The sequence below is a fragment of the Urtica dioica genome, chromosome 8, assembly GCF_054948205.1.
Source record: "Urtica dioica subsp. dioica isolate 48M chromosome 8, U.dioica_male_clone48M_v1_H2, whole genome shotgun sequence".
Classification (NCBI taxonomy): Eukaryota; Viridiplantae; Streptophyta; class Magnoliopsida; order Rosales; family Urticaceae; genus Urtica; species Urtica dioica.
In genome coordinates this window covers 33,962,928-33,981,625 of record NC_142763.1, presented here as the reverse complement: position 1 = coordinate 33,981,625, position 18,698 = coordinate 33,962,928, and the positions used below count along the sequence as shown (strand labels likewise).

General features: G+C 37.6%; 2 protein-coding genes across 2 annotated transcripts; both read right to left on the bottom strand.

Moving 5' to 3' along the window:
- Positions 1–6,127: 6,127 nt before the first annotated feature.
- On the bottom strand, positions 6,128–9,011 carry KIN3 (Protein kinase superfamily protein). The gene is made up of 6 exons (XM_089623980.1): positions 8,776–9,011; positions 8,258–8,583; positions 7,679–7,814; positions 7,437–7,579; positions 7,239–7,362; positions 6,128–6,775 (listed from the first exon to the last, which is right to left on the bottom strand). Exons 1-6 carry the CDS (start codon positions 8,843–8,845, stop codon positions 6,333–6,335), a joined length of 1,242 nt encoding a protein of 413 aa, XP_089480106.1. The 5' UTR covers positions 8,846–9,011; the 3' UTR covers positions 6,128–6,332.
- Positions 9,012–12,763: 3,752 nt separating this feature from the next.
- On the bottom strand, positions 12,764–17,570 carry LOC149389410 (uncharacterized). The gene is made up of 9 exons (XM_089623386.1): positions 17,003–17,570; positions 16,245–16,290; positions 16,046–16,130; positions 15,921–15,966; positions 15,729–15,827; positions 14,810–14,878; positions 14,361–14,718; positions 14,132–14,277; positions 12,764–13,907 (listed from the first exon to the last, which is right to left on the bottom strand). Exons 1-9 carry the CDS (start codon positions 17,453–17,455, stop codon positions 13,080–13,082), a joined length of 2,130 nt encoding a protein of 709 aa, XP_089479512.1. The 5' UTR covers positions 17,456–17,570; the 3' UTR covers positions 12,764–13,079.
- Positions 17,571–18,698: the final 1,128 nt, after the last annotated feature.

Genomic DNA, 18,698 nt, shown 5'->3' with positions numbered 1-18,698 from the left:
CGACACCATGTATGATGCAAACATGTCGATTGGATATAAACGTCAAATCTGGTACGTCTTCATTGATAACTTCTCTCAACTTCCGTAAAAACCAAATCCATGAAGCATGACACTCGTTGTCTACAACCCCACATGCAAGTATATATAACTGTGAATTCGCATCCATTGCAATTGCGCAAAGCAATTGTCCACCATATTTTGTCTTAAAAAAATGCACTGTCTAATGATATGACTGGCCAACATGAGTGGAATCCTCTACGGCACGCCCCAATAAAAAAAGAAAGCGTACTTTAATTTGCCCTCATCTTTCACAAAGTCAGTCAAAGTACCAGGATTCTTTTGATGTAACATGTATAGCCAAGGCGGTAACTTCGGATAAGATTGCTTCGGTGTGCCCCTCACGTACGCAATATCTTTCTCTCTGGATCTCTAAGCCTTTCGATACGATATGCTAGCACTTCATCTTGTCTTGACTTCCTCTCTTCGTTATGCACCGAATACTTTTCATAGAGCTAATAATATACTTATCTTTAAAAACGTGCCTGATGACTCATGGTGCAGCTCCTCGATGGCCCTTTGTTCAAACCACACGTGAGCAAGAGTGTTTACTCTCGTAAGACATAATATGTCACATATCAGACCACTGCACAACACCCCTTAGCTTTCACATGCAGATATCATGTTTGCATATGATATACCATCTCTTTTTCGAATTATTTCACTCTAAACTTCAAATTATTTTTTAGAGCGTATATGTGGATCTCTTTCTTCAATTGTTTCTTACTCTCAAACTCCTTTTCAAGATATATATCTTTTGAGCTACCTGTTACATTCAATGGTTGAAATTTTAATAACGTAACATACTTCATTTGCGAATTTAAGTACATCTCATTTATATTACATGTTGAAAAAGTTAGATATTGACTTAAAACATTGACTTGGTTCTTCATTGACTACATCATCAGCTCTGAACTCGAGCACTTTCCATGAATAAGGCACACACTCCATTGGTGATCCTATTCTAAGAGGCACGTGTGAGGGTTGACAGTGTCGCGAGGGTACTGTAAAATTATCCACAAAATCTTTATATTCTTCGGGGTTCGCGAATTCTCCAAATTCTTCACCTCTGTCTCTGTTGTGTCAATCACCTTTGTCACTAATGTGTCCATCATCTCTGTCACTGTTGTGTTCATCACCTCATTCACTGTTTACTTCATCATCTTTATCACTGTTGTGGTAATCATCTCTATCACGCATGTACACTTCGTCTTCGTCACTCTTGCACACGTTATCTTCGTCACCCTTATGCAAGTCATCTTCGCCACCATTGTGTATGTTGTTGATGATAGGAACATTGTGTTGGTCGTTGATAATAAGATTATTCCGTCTCTTGTTCGGTTCAAAGCAAGACAATTCTTCAATCATCTCATTTTTCGCTTTAACTACTCATTGATTTGCAATTGACGCTATGATCTTTTTCGATACCAAGCTTATACAAAGTGAAAATCTCTTACGATTTTTGTGCTTCATATAATACGAGACGTTGGCATCGTTCTTCAAAACAACAAGAGCCATCGGAATCGTACCCATTGCGTATGGCACTTCAAGTTTTAAGTCGAACGTGAATCTGTCTACATCGATCATCTCGTAGACCTTATCCACTAACTCTCTGAAGGTTATGTCTTTCGAAACATCAACATAAAATGTTACTGCATTACTAAACACCCATAAGTGTTCTTCTTTCTCTCGTGTGCCGTTAAACAATAAAAAAAAAAAAAAAAAAAAAAAAAGACCAACTACAAAAAAAAAACATTGGAATACCATCGGATCACGTCGGAAGTCACCGGATCTCATCGTAATTTGTCGGAATCCATCGGATCTTATCGGATTTCATCTGAATTTGTAAACTCAACGTAGCCTATCGGAAAATATCGTAAATTTTCTTATTTATACATGATTTTCATTGTAAACTTTAGTTAAATTTCATCCTAAACTATCGGATTTCACCGGAAATAACATGAAATTCTAGAAAATTTTTGCCTAGATCTACCATCTTATTTTATTTCCCTTAAAACATATTACTAAATCGATTAAAGATTATTAAAGAATGAACTTACCCATTTTTCAGCGAATGCCACCAAATGGAGAGATGATTTGAGGGTAGAGATAGAGAGAGATTACAGGAAATGAGAAAATTAGAGAGAGAATGAGAGAAATATGGTTATATGGGCTGAAAGCCTGAAAAGGTGTTTTTGTTCGAAATTGAGTCAGAAGTCTAGTTTTGGATATTTTTGAACTAGTTGATCTAGCATTTAAATTTCTTCACTTTTGAGGTCTACAAAATGAAATTTTTCTATATTTTGTTTTTGGGAAATGACAGCAAAAATATCTAAAATATTACATTGGATACACTTAACTACTCATTCTTTTTTTTCGACGGAAAAAATACCTAATATTAGTTTTTGGTTTCGCCGTTACTACTAAGAGCATCTTTAATGGTCATTTGCTTAACATTTGGAGGGACTTGCTAGTAAATAGCAAAAGTTCTAAGCTACTTGCTTACCATTGTTTTGTATATTAGCTATTGATTTAGCTTAGCAAATTAGCTCTATAGAGCAAGTTGCTTAACTATTAGCTTAACAAAAAATGGGTCCCATTTTTTTTTCAACCAATGAGAAGCATGTAACATGGTAAGCTAAATATGACATTTAGCTTACCATTAAAGATGCTCTAAGTTCAAATCAACGGTCTAGATTTAATAATAAGAAATTAAATTTTCTCTTCTCCAATTTGTGGAACCACCACCATCAGCATTTTAATGGCTGATTCATTGCCTCTCATTCTCGAATTGTTTGGAATTCAAATTTGTGTAAGAAAACACTAATTACTCACTGATCACATAAACAAAGCATTAGAAAGAAAATATCCATGGAAGTTTGGAATCCAAGCTCTCTGATATATATATATATATATATATATAGAATTAATGACATTTTTGGCCCCTCGTTTTTGACCTCTTTAACACCTTGGTCCCTGATTAAAAAAACTTACAGTCTTGGCCCATTATGATAGTCACTTTTTCACTTTCAGTCCTTCTGTTAAAAAAACCGTCAAAACGGATGAAAAATGGATCATGTGCTTATCACGTGCTTTTTAAATGATGACAAAATCGTAATTTAATAATAAATTAAAAAAATAAATCATATTACAATTAAAAAAAATAAATACAAAATAATAGTTAAGAAAAAGAAAAATATCTTCTTCTTTCTTCTTCTCTCTCCCGCGTTGCTTCTCCGTCGACATGGCCGCGGGATTTGCGTTCCTGATCCCGAGCGTGGCCCAAATCGAGCTCTTCGCCGCCTCGGCCGGGTCGTCGATCCTCAGCGTCTTCGGTATCAGAACGCGCGTCACCGAGACCCGAAACCCATCTCGAGCGCACGCCGTGGCTGAGGGAAAACGGCCGCCGCGAGCCACCAAGGACCACCGCCGAGAAAAAGACACCGGGAAAGAGAGAGAGAGCATCAAGGGACACACAAATTACAGAACAGAAAATCTCTTCCTGTCGAGTACTCCATCTATACTGCTTTTCTCAGCTTCTGCAAATAGAGAATGTACACAATCGTGAATTGGAAAACAGAGCACTGCCTTCCGATCAGAGCAGTTCTCGCCGCCAGCTTCGGACCCATGCCTCGACACAGACCTCCCTCGCCTCGAGATCGACCTGATCTCGGCCTTCGATCTCAACCCGCCAAAGGGAATCGCCGCCGGGGATGTCAACATAAGGTCTTGCGTCTCCAAATCCACCAACCCGAAGTGGAACGACAAGTTCGTGTTCATCGTCGACGAGCACACTCTCAACTCTTTCACCACCGCCGAGCTGGTCGTGGAGCTCTACGCCACCAGTGAGAAGAAGAAGAAGGACCAGCTTTTGAGGATTTCTAGGGCTTCGCTCTCAACCTTGACCATCAATTGTGGCGATCTAGGGCTAATTAACACAAAATCACAATTCAAGACAAACCCATATGAGATTTCAGACGATTGCTTTGATGCTCTTCCAAACCACTCTCTCTCGTTATCGATCTACCTGTTCCTGAGCTCCGTGACAATGGCAATGGGGTTGAGCCCAGCGTTCTCGGCCAACGTTCTTGGGGGCCTCGCCTCCGGCGAACAGGAACCGTTTGCTGACCAGGCATCGCACCACGCAGAGGGCGTCGTGGAGGCCTCGACATAGACCTCCCTCGCCTCGAGATCGACCTGATCTCGGCCTTCGATCTCAACCCGCCATCGTCGCGCGTGCCAACTGAGGAGAGACGACGAAGACTTGTACGGCGAAGACTTGCTCTCTCCCAGCCCGAGATCGTCTTTCCTCAGCTCGCGTAGAGGAGGTCGGTCGAGGCCTCCTCGCTTCTTGGAGCCGCGTGATGGGGACAGGAGGATGGCGGGTCTGGCAGAGCCCTCATCTGGAGGCGTCGCGCGCCACAGAGCTCGTGATCTCCTTCCAAATCTAATGTCGCCGGCGAGATCTGCTCTGGGCATCGATCTACAGGAATCCCTCGCCAAGGACGCCCGAAGAGAGAGAGAGAGAGAGAGAGAGAGAGAGAGAGAGAGAGAGAGAGAGAGAGAGAGAGAGAGAAAGAGAGAGAGTATGAACATAAATGAAAATATTGGATTAATTTATTGGATATTCAAAATTCCAAATTAATAATTTCCCATATTAATTCAATCAAACTTGAAAAAAAATTATTAAAAAAAAGTCAATATTGAAATGCCTTACCCTCCACAATTCGCACACGTGACTTGCACGTGATGAGTATCCGTCAATTTTGACAGAAAAATTAACAGAAGTACCAAATATGAAAATTGGCTGATCATAATGGGCCAAGACTGTAAGTTTTTTTAATCAGGGACCAAGGTGTTAAAGAGGTCAAAGACGAGGGGCCAAAAATGTCATTAATTCATATATATATACCCTTTTTCCTGATTAATATTACTTTATTTTATTTGTTTTCTGATTTTTTTTAATTAAACATTTCATTTGAAATAACATCATCACAGGATTGTGACACGTGGATTTCCGTCAAATATAACGGTCAAAATAGTAACGGTGAAACTATAAACTAATATTAGGTATTTTTGCCGCCGAAAAAAAAGAGTAGTTAAGTGTATGCGACGTAATAATTTAGATATTTTTGCCGCAATTTCCTCTATTTTTTTAAAAAATGACACTATACTTCAATGCCAAAATCAATGCTCTCTTAAATCATATACAATGTGGAGTATTTCTATTTCTATGCTAAAAAAAATATGAAGACAAATATTTTGCCTAAAAAATGTAATTAATGCTATTTTTTCGTCCAACGGATACCATTTTTGTATTGCTTTTATTAGTATTTTAAAAAAAAAAAAAAAAAAAAAAAAAAAAGAGAGAATGACCTCAACTTTCATTTGGCATATAGCCATAATTCCCTCCTGTAAATCAGGAGGGAAATGAATGTTCCAAGTTATATCAAGATCAAATAAAAGAGCCTTCTTAGCTAGTTTGTGAGCTAAACCATTACAACCTCTAGGAATAAACATAAGCTTACACCAACAAAAACTATCCAGAAGATTAACAATGTCCGCAATAATAAAGCCAACGTGGTTGCCGGGACCGTCCTATTGTTGATGAGCTTGACCATAAAATTGAATAAGGCTGTCTGCAGTACTTGTTGAAGATTGAAAAAATTATTGGTAATGCCAATTCTCAAATCAACAGTTGCGACACAAGTGGCGTCGTGAAGATTTGTCACATGCTATTTGAGGTCACTTTTCAATGGTTTTGAGAGTATTGTGACGAAGAGGCAAAGACACAAAATGTCACAATCACTAGACAGCTCTCAGAATCACAGCATGGTAAAATTGTGAGCCTGGTGTGAGGCCTTTTGTCCCGTACCTGTGTTTTTTTTAGAGGAAAAGAGGATTGAAGAATAATTTTCCCATAGAATTTGAGTAAGTGATGTATTTACAGTAGGCTTGGACCTTGGATAGTACAGACACAGCAGACTCGTGGGCTCGGGAAGCGTTTTGATTTGTCCGACACCGTGTACTATATTTATTTATTTGGTCAAATTTCTCGGCCACCACAATCTCTAAACAAATGTTATAATTGTAATATGAGAGGTTTACAAATAAAGGGTTTTTAACTTATACAATAAGAAGACACTCAATAATTACAGCTTCTCTAAATAACAAATGGACGTCTTAATACAACAAACAAACTCATATATTATCTTAAAAGAGATGATTGCTCTCGAATGAAAAGCCAACAACCATTAATTTAATAACTATTTTTTCTATCGCCTCGGCGAGTTTTGGTGGGCCTCGTCTCTCCTAGGGTGGAGCGGCGAACGGTGCTGGGCGGCCCGGTAATGAGGCGACATGGTGGGGCGAGTAGCGGAGGAACGAGACCTGGGCTCTCTGGGCCTCTCATCGGAGGCCTCGACCCGTTCCAAGGTCTCGAGCACCTCTTTCATGGAGGGCCGGTTCTTGGGCTCGGACTCGATGCATTGGAGGGAGAGATGGGCTATACGGAACGCGGCTTTGGACGGGTATTTCCCTTCGAGCCGAGAGTCCATTATGTCCTTGAGTTTCCGCTTGTCCGACAAGTAGGGTTTTATCCAGTCGACTAGATTGTGTCTGCCGCTCGGCCGGTTCGTGTCTAGCGCTCTTAGTCCCGTCAGAATCTCCACCAACACCACTCCAAACCCATACACGTCGCTCTTCACGTACAAATGCCCTGTAAAAGGTTCCGATGAATCAATAACCCGGATGACTTTTATTCGAGGATAATGATGAAACCCATCACATGTTTGTAGGTCCGTCACACCAAAAAAAAAAAAAAAAAATTATCTCTCTCTTCTCCGATGACTTTGACTTTGACTTGTGACTTGATGATTTTGTCATCAACTGATATACACATTTGTAATTGTGGCCTCAAATTTTTATGTTCATTGCACTTCAACCCCTAAGCTCGGAGTCCTTTTTTTAATTTTAGAAAATTAGGGGTTCAGTCCAAAACTATGCAAAAGCTTGTTTCAATGAAACTGTAAAATCACAAGTCAGTTCTTTCAATTGAGAGTATACTACACAGAGTAACAGATATGGAGTTGGATTTATCATTACTAAACATCAATCAATATAAAACTCATGGTTATTATTTTAGCTCATTTTCGCTTGTCAAAGTGACCGAATTCTCTTACCCGTTGCAACATATTCGGGAGCAGCGTAACCGTACGTTCCCATGACACGTGTCGTGACGTGAGACTGGCTCGCCGAAGGACCCAATTTCGCCAATCCAAAGTCGGAAATCTTGGCATTGTAGGACTGAAAGAGAGAAAAAAAGAGAGGTTAGACCGACTGAGACAACGATAAGATCGTTTAAAAGCCTAGAAACTTACTCCATCGAGTAGGATATTCGAAGCCTTGAAATCCCTGTAAATGACTTGTTTCTCCGATGTGTGCAAGAATGCCAAGCCCCGAGCCGCCCCAATCGCGATTTTTATTCTCAGCACCCATGAAAGCGGCTGAACTACCGAGCCCCCTGAAAACCGGAATATATAGAAAATATATAATTAGATAATTGACTTGATCCGGTGCGGTAATGAAATTAGGATAATAAATTTGTCCTGTTTTCGCTTACTTCCAAAGAGGTGGTTTTCCAAGCTGCCCTTTTGCATGAACTCATAGCCGAGAAGAAGCTCTTTGTCTTCCCAGCAATATCCCAACAGCTTTACCAGATTGGGATGAGAAAGTCTTCCTAAGAAGTTCACCTCCGACTACAACATAAATAGCGTATGTAAATATCAGTCCACATATAGATGAACGAAACAAGCAAGAAAACTCTCAAACCCAAAATCTATGATCAGTAAGCAAAACTGATTCACATAAACGCGCTTGCTTAGCTTAGAAGATGGGTTAGGGTTTAGAGTAGGCCAAGTCAGACTTCAATTTTCCAGGCTGTGATGTCACCATCAAACCAAATCTACGATTGCCTAGCTCATATAGACTAGACCAAGTCAAACAATTCATTTTCCAGGCTGTGATCTGATGTAACTGGAAACAAAAACTAATTCCCTGATATGCTTGGCCTAGATGACGGGTTATCGTTGACCAAGTCAACCCTCATTTTTCCAGGCAATTCCTGAACTAGAGCTAAGCCCTGCTGTTCTCGGCGTCGATAATTGGATTGGTTTATACGGTTAGTAAGACAAATTTTTACCTGCCACTCTTCGAGGCCTTGCAAGCTCTCGGAATTGAGCTTCTTAACGGCGATGACGGAGCAGGTTCCGCTTTTTCCGGGGGCTTTCTCGTCGAGCCAGCCTTTGTAGACTTTTCCGAAACCGCCCTCGCCGAGCACCGTGTCGGCTCTGAAGTTCTTGGTGGCGGATTTGAGCTCCGCGAAGGAGAACATCCTCAGCTCCGGTGATGGCAAGATCTGGCCGTGAGGGTAGTTCTCGTCTCCGCTCGCACCGGAGAACTGGCTGTTCCTCGACACGTCACTCCCTGTCGTCGTTGATATGCTCTGACTAGTTGTCTGTGATATCCCTATTTAAACCCCAAAGCCAAAATTAGACTCCGAAGAACAATACTATTTTGCTTCTTCTTTTTTTTTTCCCTTACATCGAAGCCAATCAAATTCATTGGAATGAATTGTAAAATATACAACAGAATCCATATGAGAAATTTGAAGAAATCGCTATGATACAGTGGATTAACTTCATTTTGTTATGTAATTACCTGCGCTGAGATTACCAGTGGAACTGGGTGTTATGGTGTCATGCATCAGAGAGCCACAGCAATTTCCCATGTTTAAGCCTCTCTCTCTCTCTCTCTCTCTCTCTCTCTCTCTCTCTCTCTCTCTCTCTAGTATACTGATCTCACAAACTAATCAAAGGGACAAGGAAAAACAGGTTTAGCACCATCAAGATAGGATTCGGAGGGAAAAATTGAAACAGACTAGCAAGAGAGAGAGAGAGGGGAGAGAGAGAGAGAGACGACTTCTACTATATATATGAATGTTGAAAGATGGAGAAGGTTAAATTCATGCAATTTAATATTTTCAGCTAATGAAAAATTAACTAAAAAGGAAAAAAGTAATACATATATCTATATTTAACTCTTTCTTGACTTTTGCATTTTTCATCCACGGGTGATGTGATATATATGTATCTATCTCCAATCCCCACTATAATTATATTTATGTTAAAACAAAATGATTATGCAGTACCACCAAATTTTGTGATGATCAAAAGAGTTTGGTGTATTTGCATGTCTTATTGGTATTTGGGATTTTTATTTTTTTTGTAACCTTCAACTTCGTATCGTACAACAGTAGTACTTAATGTAGGTAAAATAAGACATATTTGGTTTAACACAAAAATTAAGCTGTTTCTGAATATTTTCTAAGCAATTAAATAACTAATATTTCTTTTTGAGGCAGAAACTGCACGAGAAGTTGAGGCTTAGTTTCGCGGGCAATTAAAGACTTTATTATTATTATTATTCCAAGTCAAAGTGTCAAACCAAGACGTGGTTTAAGGGTTTATTTATTTAATTTTTCATATTTCTTATTATTTGGCAGTCAGTCAAACACCTGGAAATTCAATACTTGTATTTTGCACATTCAACGGAACAGAAGCTGTTAGAAGACGACTTTTTGCATTTGTGATAATACACGCTAAGAAGATCTAATTAAAAGAAAAAATTGATAAACTCTTCATGGTATGGACCAAATTTAATTTTACCTCTCAATTTTAAAACATGTGTTCCCCTAATTTTTTTTTCCATATTTGTCCCAAATTTCCCCTTCCCCATTAATTTTTTTTCAACGGTATATAAAATTTGGTTGTCACGGGATAAACCTGTACACTTTTTTTTTTCTCGACTGTAGATAATGGAGAAATGTTGCTCATCCAAAATATCCAATCATTTGTCAAAAATTCAAGTATTGTCCAACATTAAGTTTTTGTTAGGTTGTCAAATGTGCTTTTATATTATTTGTAACTGTTGGGCACTCATATCATAAGTTAAGGAAACAATTGTCACGTTTTAAAAATGAGGTGCAAAATTGAACGAGGTCTATAACACAGGGGTAAGTCTGTAATTTATCCCATAAAATCCCGTCTTTGCCAAACTAACCAATCTTTTGAGTTAATTGACCACTGAAAATAGCCATCTCTACATTGCACTTACCTCGTCATCAATACATATTTAATACTTAAGAATATAGCTTTAGACTTGAGCTTGGACTTTATTGGAGGGTTTTGATTTTGAACACATCTTTATTTTCTGCTATTAGATTCAGTTACCTCATATTTCTTCCTTTCTTTTTATTTTCAAATAGAATTTTGCAGTGAAAGGAGTAGAGACCATACTTTTGGATTTTAATATATCATGGTTGGATCTTGATTTTATCATAAAGTAATACGGCGGCTATTATTTACCTTTTAATAATTATTATTTTATTTATTGTGATCATGTTATTTTTTTTTATTTCATTGTATCTTGTGAGGACCCCTCTTCATTTCAAGGTTTTAAGTGCATTAAGGATGGCAATTTTATCCAAACGTGAATTTCATTATATCTTGTGAGGACCCCTTTTCATTTCAAGGATTTAAGTACATTAAGGATGACAATTTGATCCAAACGTGAAACACAATACGATTTAAAGCGGATTTAGAGCTCAATAAATGAATCGGTTGTTAATTGAGTCGAACATGTTATTCGATTAAAATAATGGGTCCAAACGACACGCTTACGGTAGCATGATTCAAATCCGACTAACACGATTATTCAATGGTCGACACGATACACGATACACGATAACGACCCGCACGAATATGACCCAACTAAAATGAATATGAGTAATAGCACGATTACGACCCAATTTAAACACGATTATTATTATATGTGTAAAATTATTATTATATATATAAGTAATGTTAAAAAATAGCTAAACTCGAGTACTATTCATGTAGAACAATAAATAGGTTTTCAATCAATAAGATTATATAGAACAATTAGATATAATCATAATTCAAGAGGAATAACATTTTAATCATATAATTATTTTATTAATTTTCAATTAGTTTTGGAATAAAAAATATCGTACCAAGATTGTCAATTCGTTTTGACATCAATACATTTTTATCTATTATTAATACATAATTATTATACAAATGTAAATGTTATACAGTTTTAGCATCAAATGTTGTATAACTTTAAAAATTATGATGACTTTTATTCAATTTAAAAGAATGATATTCAATTTTTATATAATTTAAACAATTGACTTCACAAGCCATAACCTTTGAATCATATAATTGTACTATCATCGACAAACAACAAATGTAAAACCTAGTCAATTGGATTTGACATTTATAAATTTTTACTTATTATGAATACTTAATTTCTATTTTGAATGTAAATGTTATATAGTTTTAGCATCAAATATAATACAACTTTGGAAAAATTAAATTGCATTTCATTCAATTTTTAAAGAGTGATATTCAATTTTATTTATTTAAAGAGTCATAATTAATTTTACTTAAACTAAAAATATTATATCTTACAATTTAATATATTCCTTCAACTGGCCATCAAGAACTAGTGACGAAGTAAAAAAAATGATATATTGAACAGTGATTAAATTCTAACAAACATGAAATATTTCATTCTCTTAAAAATGGTCAGCTACACGAGAGAGACTTTTTTTTATTTAATATTTAAACACAATAAAAATCAATTATATATTTTTTTTATCATGTTAAAATTATCGTTGACACGTGTCCTTTTATCCCATTTTAACGTTCCAAGTAATAACGAAGAGACTAATCTAAATATAGACATTAAGTATTTTATCTGCAATTTTTAAACATTAGGTATATAAATATTACAAGTCGTAAAACATTGGATTTTTTTTCCGTCATTTTTTTCTTTTTGTAAAATAGTTAACTTTAAGCTAAAAAGATCGGTTTAAACTACAAATTGAGTGTGGTTAGCCTGTTCCTCTTATCGTCATTAATTGAGTGTGTCATTTTCTCCCTACTGTCAAATTATAAGAAAAAGAGTGATGAGAAAAATGGATGAAAATAAAAGTGCAACATAGTCAAATTCTTGACCATCAAGGCAACTAAAAGCCAAAAAAAAAAAAAAGTCTGTGCTTAGCTATCATAAACTCTCGGCTTCAATGACTTAGCGAAAAGAAAAGGAGCAAGTAAGAAAGTCTATGCTTAGCTGTCACGAACGCCCATCATTTTTCTTCTACAACAGTGTGAATGAAAGAATTGGCATGGTTGATCGTTGAATGAAATACAGCCTCACGTTGGCAGTTTATAATGTTGACAAAGTCACGACGAATTATAAATAATGAACAAAAATATTATTAGTGTGAATAGTATTCTTATTTTATACCTTAATTACACAGCACTGATAAATACATAATTTCAAAAATAAGAATTAAAGACAACTACAAACAAATGCAAGCCAGAAACCACATTAATCAATTTAAGTTAAGATCATTATTCGAATTTCATTAAAAACTCCAAAATCATTCTCATAGAGAATCACTTGACAAATTCTTCTGCCGTGTCGCACAGATTAACTCAAAATTCATGAAATGCTTCGCCAAAATTGGTCGATATATAGAATATAAACACACCATTCCGAAAGAAAGAAAGATTAAAAAGAACCACCATAGGTGAAGTGGATAGATATGTCACTACAATACGAAGGAAATCATTGTAATCGTACTTTATATATAATGATACAAATGACAGCCCTTGTTACTTGTGGGACCTAAAACTAGGATACATTAATCTGTACAATAACATCATCGTCGTCGACCTACTCTTTTACAATACAGTTAGGTGTGTCTCTCCACCAGGCTCCAAATTCTAAAGACCATTTTTTCCAATTTGGTCCCCAAGATTTGAAGCAACAAATTACAAACCCACCAGTCCATTCTATAGTTAAATAGCTTAACCAGCGAAAAGGGCAAACGGATATTAAAAATAAAGATAAAATTAATAGCTCAATTATTCTCAAAGCTGCAATGCTAAATCTGGTTGTGTTGAATCAACTCTGCTAGAACTACTAGGAGACCCCGGAGACTGAAATCTCACATTCAGATCCGGCGGGACCGTTTCTGGTCTCTGCGAAGGCCCTTGCCAAGACGGCCTCGGCTGAAACCCCGGCGGCGCCGGTGGATTTCTGGCGCTTATCGTGCCTCGATTTTCTGATACCTTGTTCGTATCTTCCGAGTTCGACGCACTATTATTGCTGTTATTATTAGTATTAGTATTACTATTGCTATTATTATTCCTGGAGCACTTTTCGAGAATTTGAGCCGCTGGGCCGTTTGAAGCAGGAGGTCTGGCCAGTTTTCCCATGTGGGCAGCGATACTAAACCCGTTCATGCCCGGGAAAGGGGGTTTTGGCCTGACCCCAGTGACGGCACTGCTGTTCAGGATGCTGATTCCGGCGAGGGAATTCGAGCCTTCCAAAGGCTCTGGCTTCGGAGTGATGTGTTCGGGGGATTTTCCGGCCGATGAACTAGGAGGAACGTGCTTCTGGGGCGACTCGTCTTCTTCCCGAGGCTGCTTCGCGGACGGGGGTGTCTCTCCCTTTGGGTCGACATCGGATGGATTCGCGTGATCGCTGGACGGCTCTTCCGGCGGCGCCGATGAGTTTGGTATCGCCATCTTCCGTTGGGGCAGATCATTTTCACCGACCCATCCGGGGCCGTACTTGACGCCCAAAGGCAAAGACCTTTCGATCTTCTTAGCAGCGACTTTCCAAGCCACAGCTCCTAGATTAGCAGCGAACCGAGCTAGACTCCTCGCATAACCATGCTCGACCAGAACTCCGACCTGATTCATTAGGGATCCTATGTCATCTTATTATTTCCATAAGCAATTTCCCATGTGAAATACTAGTATTTTATGCCAACCACTTGACAGTCTTCCTCTGTGTTTTAAGATTTATACCGACAGGTCAGCCATAGACAGACTCAATATTTTGCAGGTTAAGAATTTTTTTTTTTTTTTCCCATTAGCCTAATAGTGCAAAATTTACATTCAAAACAAGTACTTACAGGCATAAGTTGCTTCCTCTCTCCATCGAAAGTCATTAAGACAGATGGTTCACGCGAAGCAGCAGACGAAATTGATAAAGAGTAAGTATTACGTCTGCTCTCTTCCTGCTTGATCCCGTTCTTCACACTACCCCTAGCTCCAGAACCTTTCAAATAGAACAAAATAAAATATTACAAAATCATTACTTCCATAAACTAACTAAAAAATCAAGAAAATCACGATTGGTACCTGTAAACTCATCGTTCCTCTCAAATATATTTTCAGTTAACCAACTAGCGTACACGTCGTTATTGCGTGTACCGTGCAATCTAACAGACGAATCGGCCAAGCCGGTCTTGTCAGAAAAGTGAGAACCTTTCCTCGTATCGTGATTCGAATACGTGGCATTCTCTCCCGCGGAAGTGCGAGCGGCCTCCGAGCACAACTCCAGACCGGCGCTCTCCAAGGAAGGCCTTCCGATCTGTTTCTTCAGATTTTTCGTTGGTGGTCTGCCTCTCCTCACTATTTTGGTTTCGGGCTCATTATCGTCGCTGTCTTGCCTCAGATTCTCAAAGTTCTTTTTTGCCAGCTCGTGTATAGAGCGTGCCTAGGAAAGTTATTAAGAATTTGACACGTTTATAGATGTAACTAAATAGGGTGGGTTTAGCAAAGTTCAAATACATATGCACATTATATACCTGTCGGAAATAGATTGTATCTGGGGCATTGTACTGCATGGCGTTGGAGCAGAGTAAGAAAATGTCTTTCTGCAAGATAAAGATGAAAAGAAACATTAGCTCTCGATAACAGATAAAGCAAGAACATAAAAGAAGATATATATGCAAACACGAACTGGAGTAGTAGTATGGCTAATGCATTCATTTTCACGTCTTAAACAAAAAAAAAAAAAATTTAAATTAAATTTATTTATATGATCAGTAGCTCTTAATATACGATGAAAAAAAAAGTAAGTGGCCATTGAAGTTTACGGTTTATCCTCCCAGGGTAATAAAATTAGCAACTAATGAAAATAGCGGGAGAAAAAAATGTCAAACAAAGGCAACCGATAATCGGTGGTAACAAAAAGAAATGCAAAGCAACATCAAACCAGTTTATTACTCTCCCTATAACAAATGTAATACTGAAACATCCTTGCAGACCATCTCTGTCTATATCATTAGCCAGTACTCTTGGTCCTTTATATATTTTACCGATTTACAACCAAAATTATACTCTACTAAAACTACCGAAGTAATTGGTTACATGAAACAATCTGTTAACAGATTCTAATAGTCAAAATCGTTCGCTGTGTTTATTTCTGACATCAGATGAATATGATGTAGAGATTTAATTAATTCTAAAAAGCCAACACAACCCAAAAACTAAGTACTCATATAAACAATGTCTTTGCAAATATAGTATGATAACCAAGTAAATATACAAAGGATCTTAAAAAAACAGAAATGAGAATCTAGGGGTTAACTGCAATGCAGTGTTAGCGTTGAAAACATATTTCGAAATCACACTAAAAAAAATCATATGTTATCTCAATTCCGAAACGGAAAATGTCTGGATCAAACTGAACATGAAAACTTAAGGTCAGTTCACTCAACAAACCTCAAACTGTTCCAAGTTGGTATAAGCCCCACTGGTAAGTTTTTTTCTCACGGTCCCAAAATCCATCGGATCCGAAATCACTTCGTGGTAATCTGGAAGCTGCGTATACAAAATAGGCATTCAATACTCGGTAGAATTTTGTTGTGACTTTAAGCCGTTAGGCTTTAAATGAAACAAAAGAAAAAGGCTAACCTCTTCTGGGTCCACGGGATCAGAGAACACACCATAAGTGTCCTTCCTGTAATTAAATCAGATACATCATCAGAAGTACATCAAAGAGATTGAAGAAATACTCATGAACCTGAAAAGAAACACACTTTTGGAGCCTGTCGAGGACGAAAAGTAACAGCTTCTTATCCGGCAAAGGCGTCGTGGGCCCAGAGTCCAACAACTTTAGGGCTCCTGTACAGTCGAACATTAAGCTTATTACTAAACCAATGTGTTAAGCCATAAGTTCAGTCATACAGTAGTGTTTCTTCCTTTAATCAGTGAAGATTAGGTGAGTCATAAGCTGACCTTGTAAGGCGTTGGGTTGATTTGTTCCAGAAATGGACTTGTCACCCTGAAAACAGAATGAAAGAGTTTATTGAACTTGCATAGAATATTTCACAAATATTAACCACAAATATTTCACTAATCCACCAAGCAAATTTAATAATAATCACAAATATTTCAGAATCATGGGCGTTTTGAACACTGGCAAAGTGGCTGCGTAAAAGCGATCGTGTCGACAGGCATTCAAAATTCCAAAAAGGGAAACACAGTTGAAAACTGTGATATAATAATTGTTTTAGGAAAGAGAAAAGACAAATTTGAGCTTTTTATCAGATATGACAGTGAGATCATTATTGGCTCAGTAAATTAAGTGAGAGAGGTATAAAATGCTGATAATCCGGTTATCAGATCAAAATAAAAGATCGAGAACAAAATGTATATTTTCGTTTGAAAAAAAAAAAGGTATATTTCTGAGAGAGAAAACTCGATACCGGAATTGTAAGAGACAGACCAAGTCAACCATTTACTGAAATTCTAGAAAGAAAAATAAAACCAACGGAAAGCAAAGTTCAACAAAGGTGCGAAATTCAAGGAATTTTCAAATATTGTCAACGTAATGTCATCCACAAATAAAAATATAAATATATATTAATAATCATTTCAAAGCCAAAAAAAGAAATTGGCGGTTTAAAACCGCGAAAATCCAAAGACTCGAGAGTAACGAAAACAAAATAATTTTTGCCACAGAAACCCCTAATTTTTTTTTGTTGCTGGAATACCTTGTTTCCAGATCCGCCGGAGATCGCATTGATCTTACGCTTTTTGCTTCCATTCTCTGCGGCCGAATCTCCGCAGGCGCCGGAATCGTAGCCCCCGGAATCTTGCGATGCCGATGGCTTCTGGCCGGGAGGTAATCGGAGGACGAGCTTGAGCTTCTTCTCCCGCCGTTTCCCGGCCAATTCATCGTCCTCTTCGTCTTCCTCCTCGTCGGCGTGATTCTCCCCCGAATCATCGTCGGGATTAGGGTTCCGTCGAGCGGATCGACGGGTGGCAGTGGCAGTCCCGTAATTATCGCGCGGCGGCGGGGCAGAATTGGTGTTTACGTTTTTCCTTTTGTGTCGTTTTTGTTGCTGCTCTTGCTGCTCTTGTTGCTCTCTGATGTTTCGTTTTTGGAGATCTAATAGAGAAGGTCGTCCTTTCTTCTTCTTCTTCTTCTCAACTATCTTACCCATTTTTGTTTCCTTTCTCTCTCCTCCCTCTGACTCTCTCTCTCTCTCTCTAGAAAGGAGACAGAGAAACGGGGGTGCTATTTTTTTAATTTTATTTTCTGTTTTTTTTCGTGGGAAAATTTGCAATGAAATATGACATAAAATAATTTTATTTGTTGACGCACGCAAAGCACGTGAGGCTCGCACACAAGTTTCGCTTCCGAATGGGACACGTGTCGGAGCCTCGTGCGACGCGGTTCATGGAGGTTTTATTGGGATTTTTAATTTACCTATTGACTTATTCCCTGCGTCTAGAAATTTAATGAAGATTTTTTACACTATACGTACTTTTTTTTTTCGGAAATTGCTATCATTTATAGAAGCGGAAGTTGTGACAAAAATACTCAAAGTTTAGACAAAACACTATTTATATACTCAATCTTTTTTTCCTTGTGCAAAAATACTCAAACTTTCAAATTTAATTACACGTAAATATTTTGCCGTTAAAATTTCTGTTTGAACTTAACGGTCCGAGTAGTAACGGACCCACTATAACGTAACTTGTGGGATTTTTGCCAAAGAAAAAAAACTTTGAGTATATAAGTAGTATTTTGACCAAACATTGAGTATTATTGCCACCATTTCCTCTTTATAGAATAAAGGCTTTTATCAAAAGTGGGAGTAACATCAAAATATCAGGAAGCAAGAAGAATTAGAATTTACATGAGTTGATTTGTTGTAATTTTAGGGAACTTGAAGAATGAATATCTCGAGAAAGTCGTAAAGAGATGACGGCGATGAGGAATCCCAATTCCGTAATTGTAGACTTGATAACTCTACGGAGACGAACTCAATGATGGAGAGGCAGCCAAACATGATTGAAACATGTTCAATTTGAAAGATTTAGGTAAGTTTGATAACCTCTGAAGATGGCCTTGACTTTAGCGATTAAAAAAGAGGGCTTTGTTAAAGATTATCCTAAAGGAAATGGAAATACCATTTTCGTTAGAGTGCCTTTCGTGGATTAACGAAAATGGTATTTCCGTTAGGCATGAATATGCTTTCCATGAGTTAACGAAAATGGTATTATCATTATGCTTAATGAAATTATTAATTTCCATTAATTTTCATTCAATGAAATAAAATAAAATAAGCAATCATCAATATTCAGCCCTTCAAACGTCCAACAATACAAAAATCAATGGTTGATAGCTTTCAAAAAGCAAACAGTATCATTGTCAAAAAGCAAACAGTATCATTGTCAAAA

Bases quoted from the DNA above. Each gene is read 5' to 3' on its own strand.
- LOC149389410 (XM_089623386.1), bottom strand. From the start codon at position 17,455: ATGGGTAAGATAGTTGAGAAGAAGAAGAAGAAGAAAGGACGACCTTCT. The intron at 15,967-16,045 runs GTGTGTTTCTTT...ATTTAATTACAG, and splicing joins GTCCTCGACAGGCTCCAAAA to GAAGGACACTTATGGTGTGT. The intron at 14,879-15,728 runs GTTTGTTGAGTG...TTTATCTTGCAG, and splicing joins CCAACTTGGAACAGTTTGAG to AAAGACATTTTCTTACTCTG.
- KIN3 (XM_089623980.1), bottom strand. From the start codon at position 8,845: ATGGGAAATTGCTGTGGCTCTCTGATGCATGACACCATAACACCCAGT. The intron at 8,584-8,775 runs GTAATTACATAA...GGGTTTAAATAG, and splicing joins CACTGGTAATCTCAGCGCAG to GGATATCACAGACAACTAGT. The intron at 7,580-7,678 runs GTAAGCGAAAAC...TCCGGTTTTCAG, and splicing joins GGAAAACCACCTCTTTGGAA to GGGGCTCGGTAGTTCAGCCG.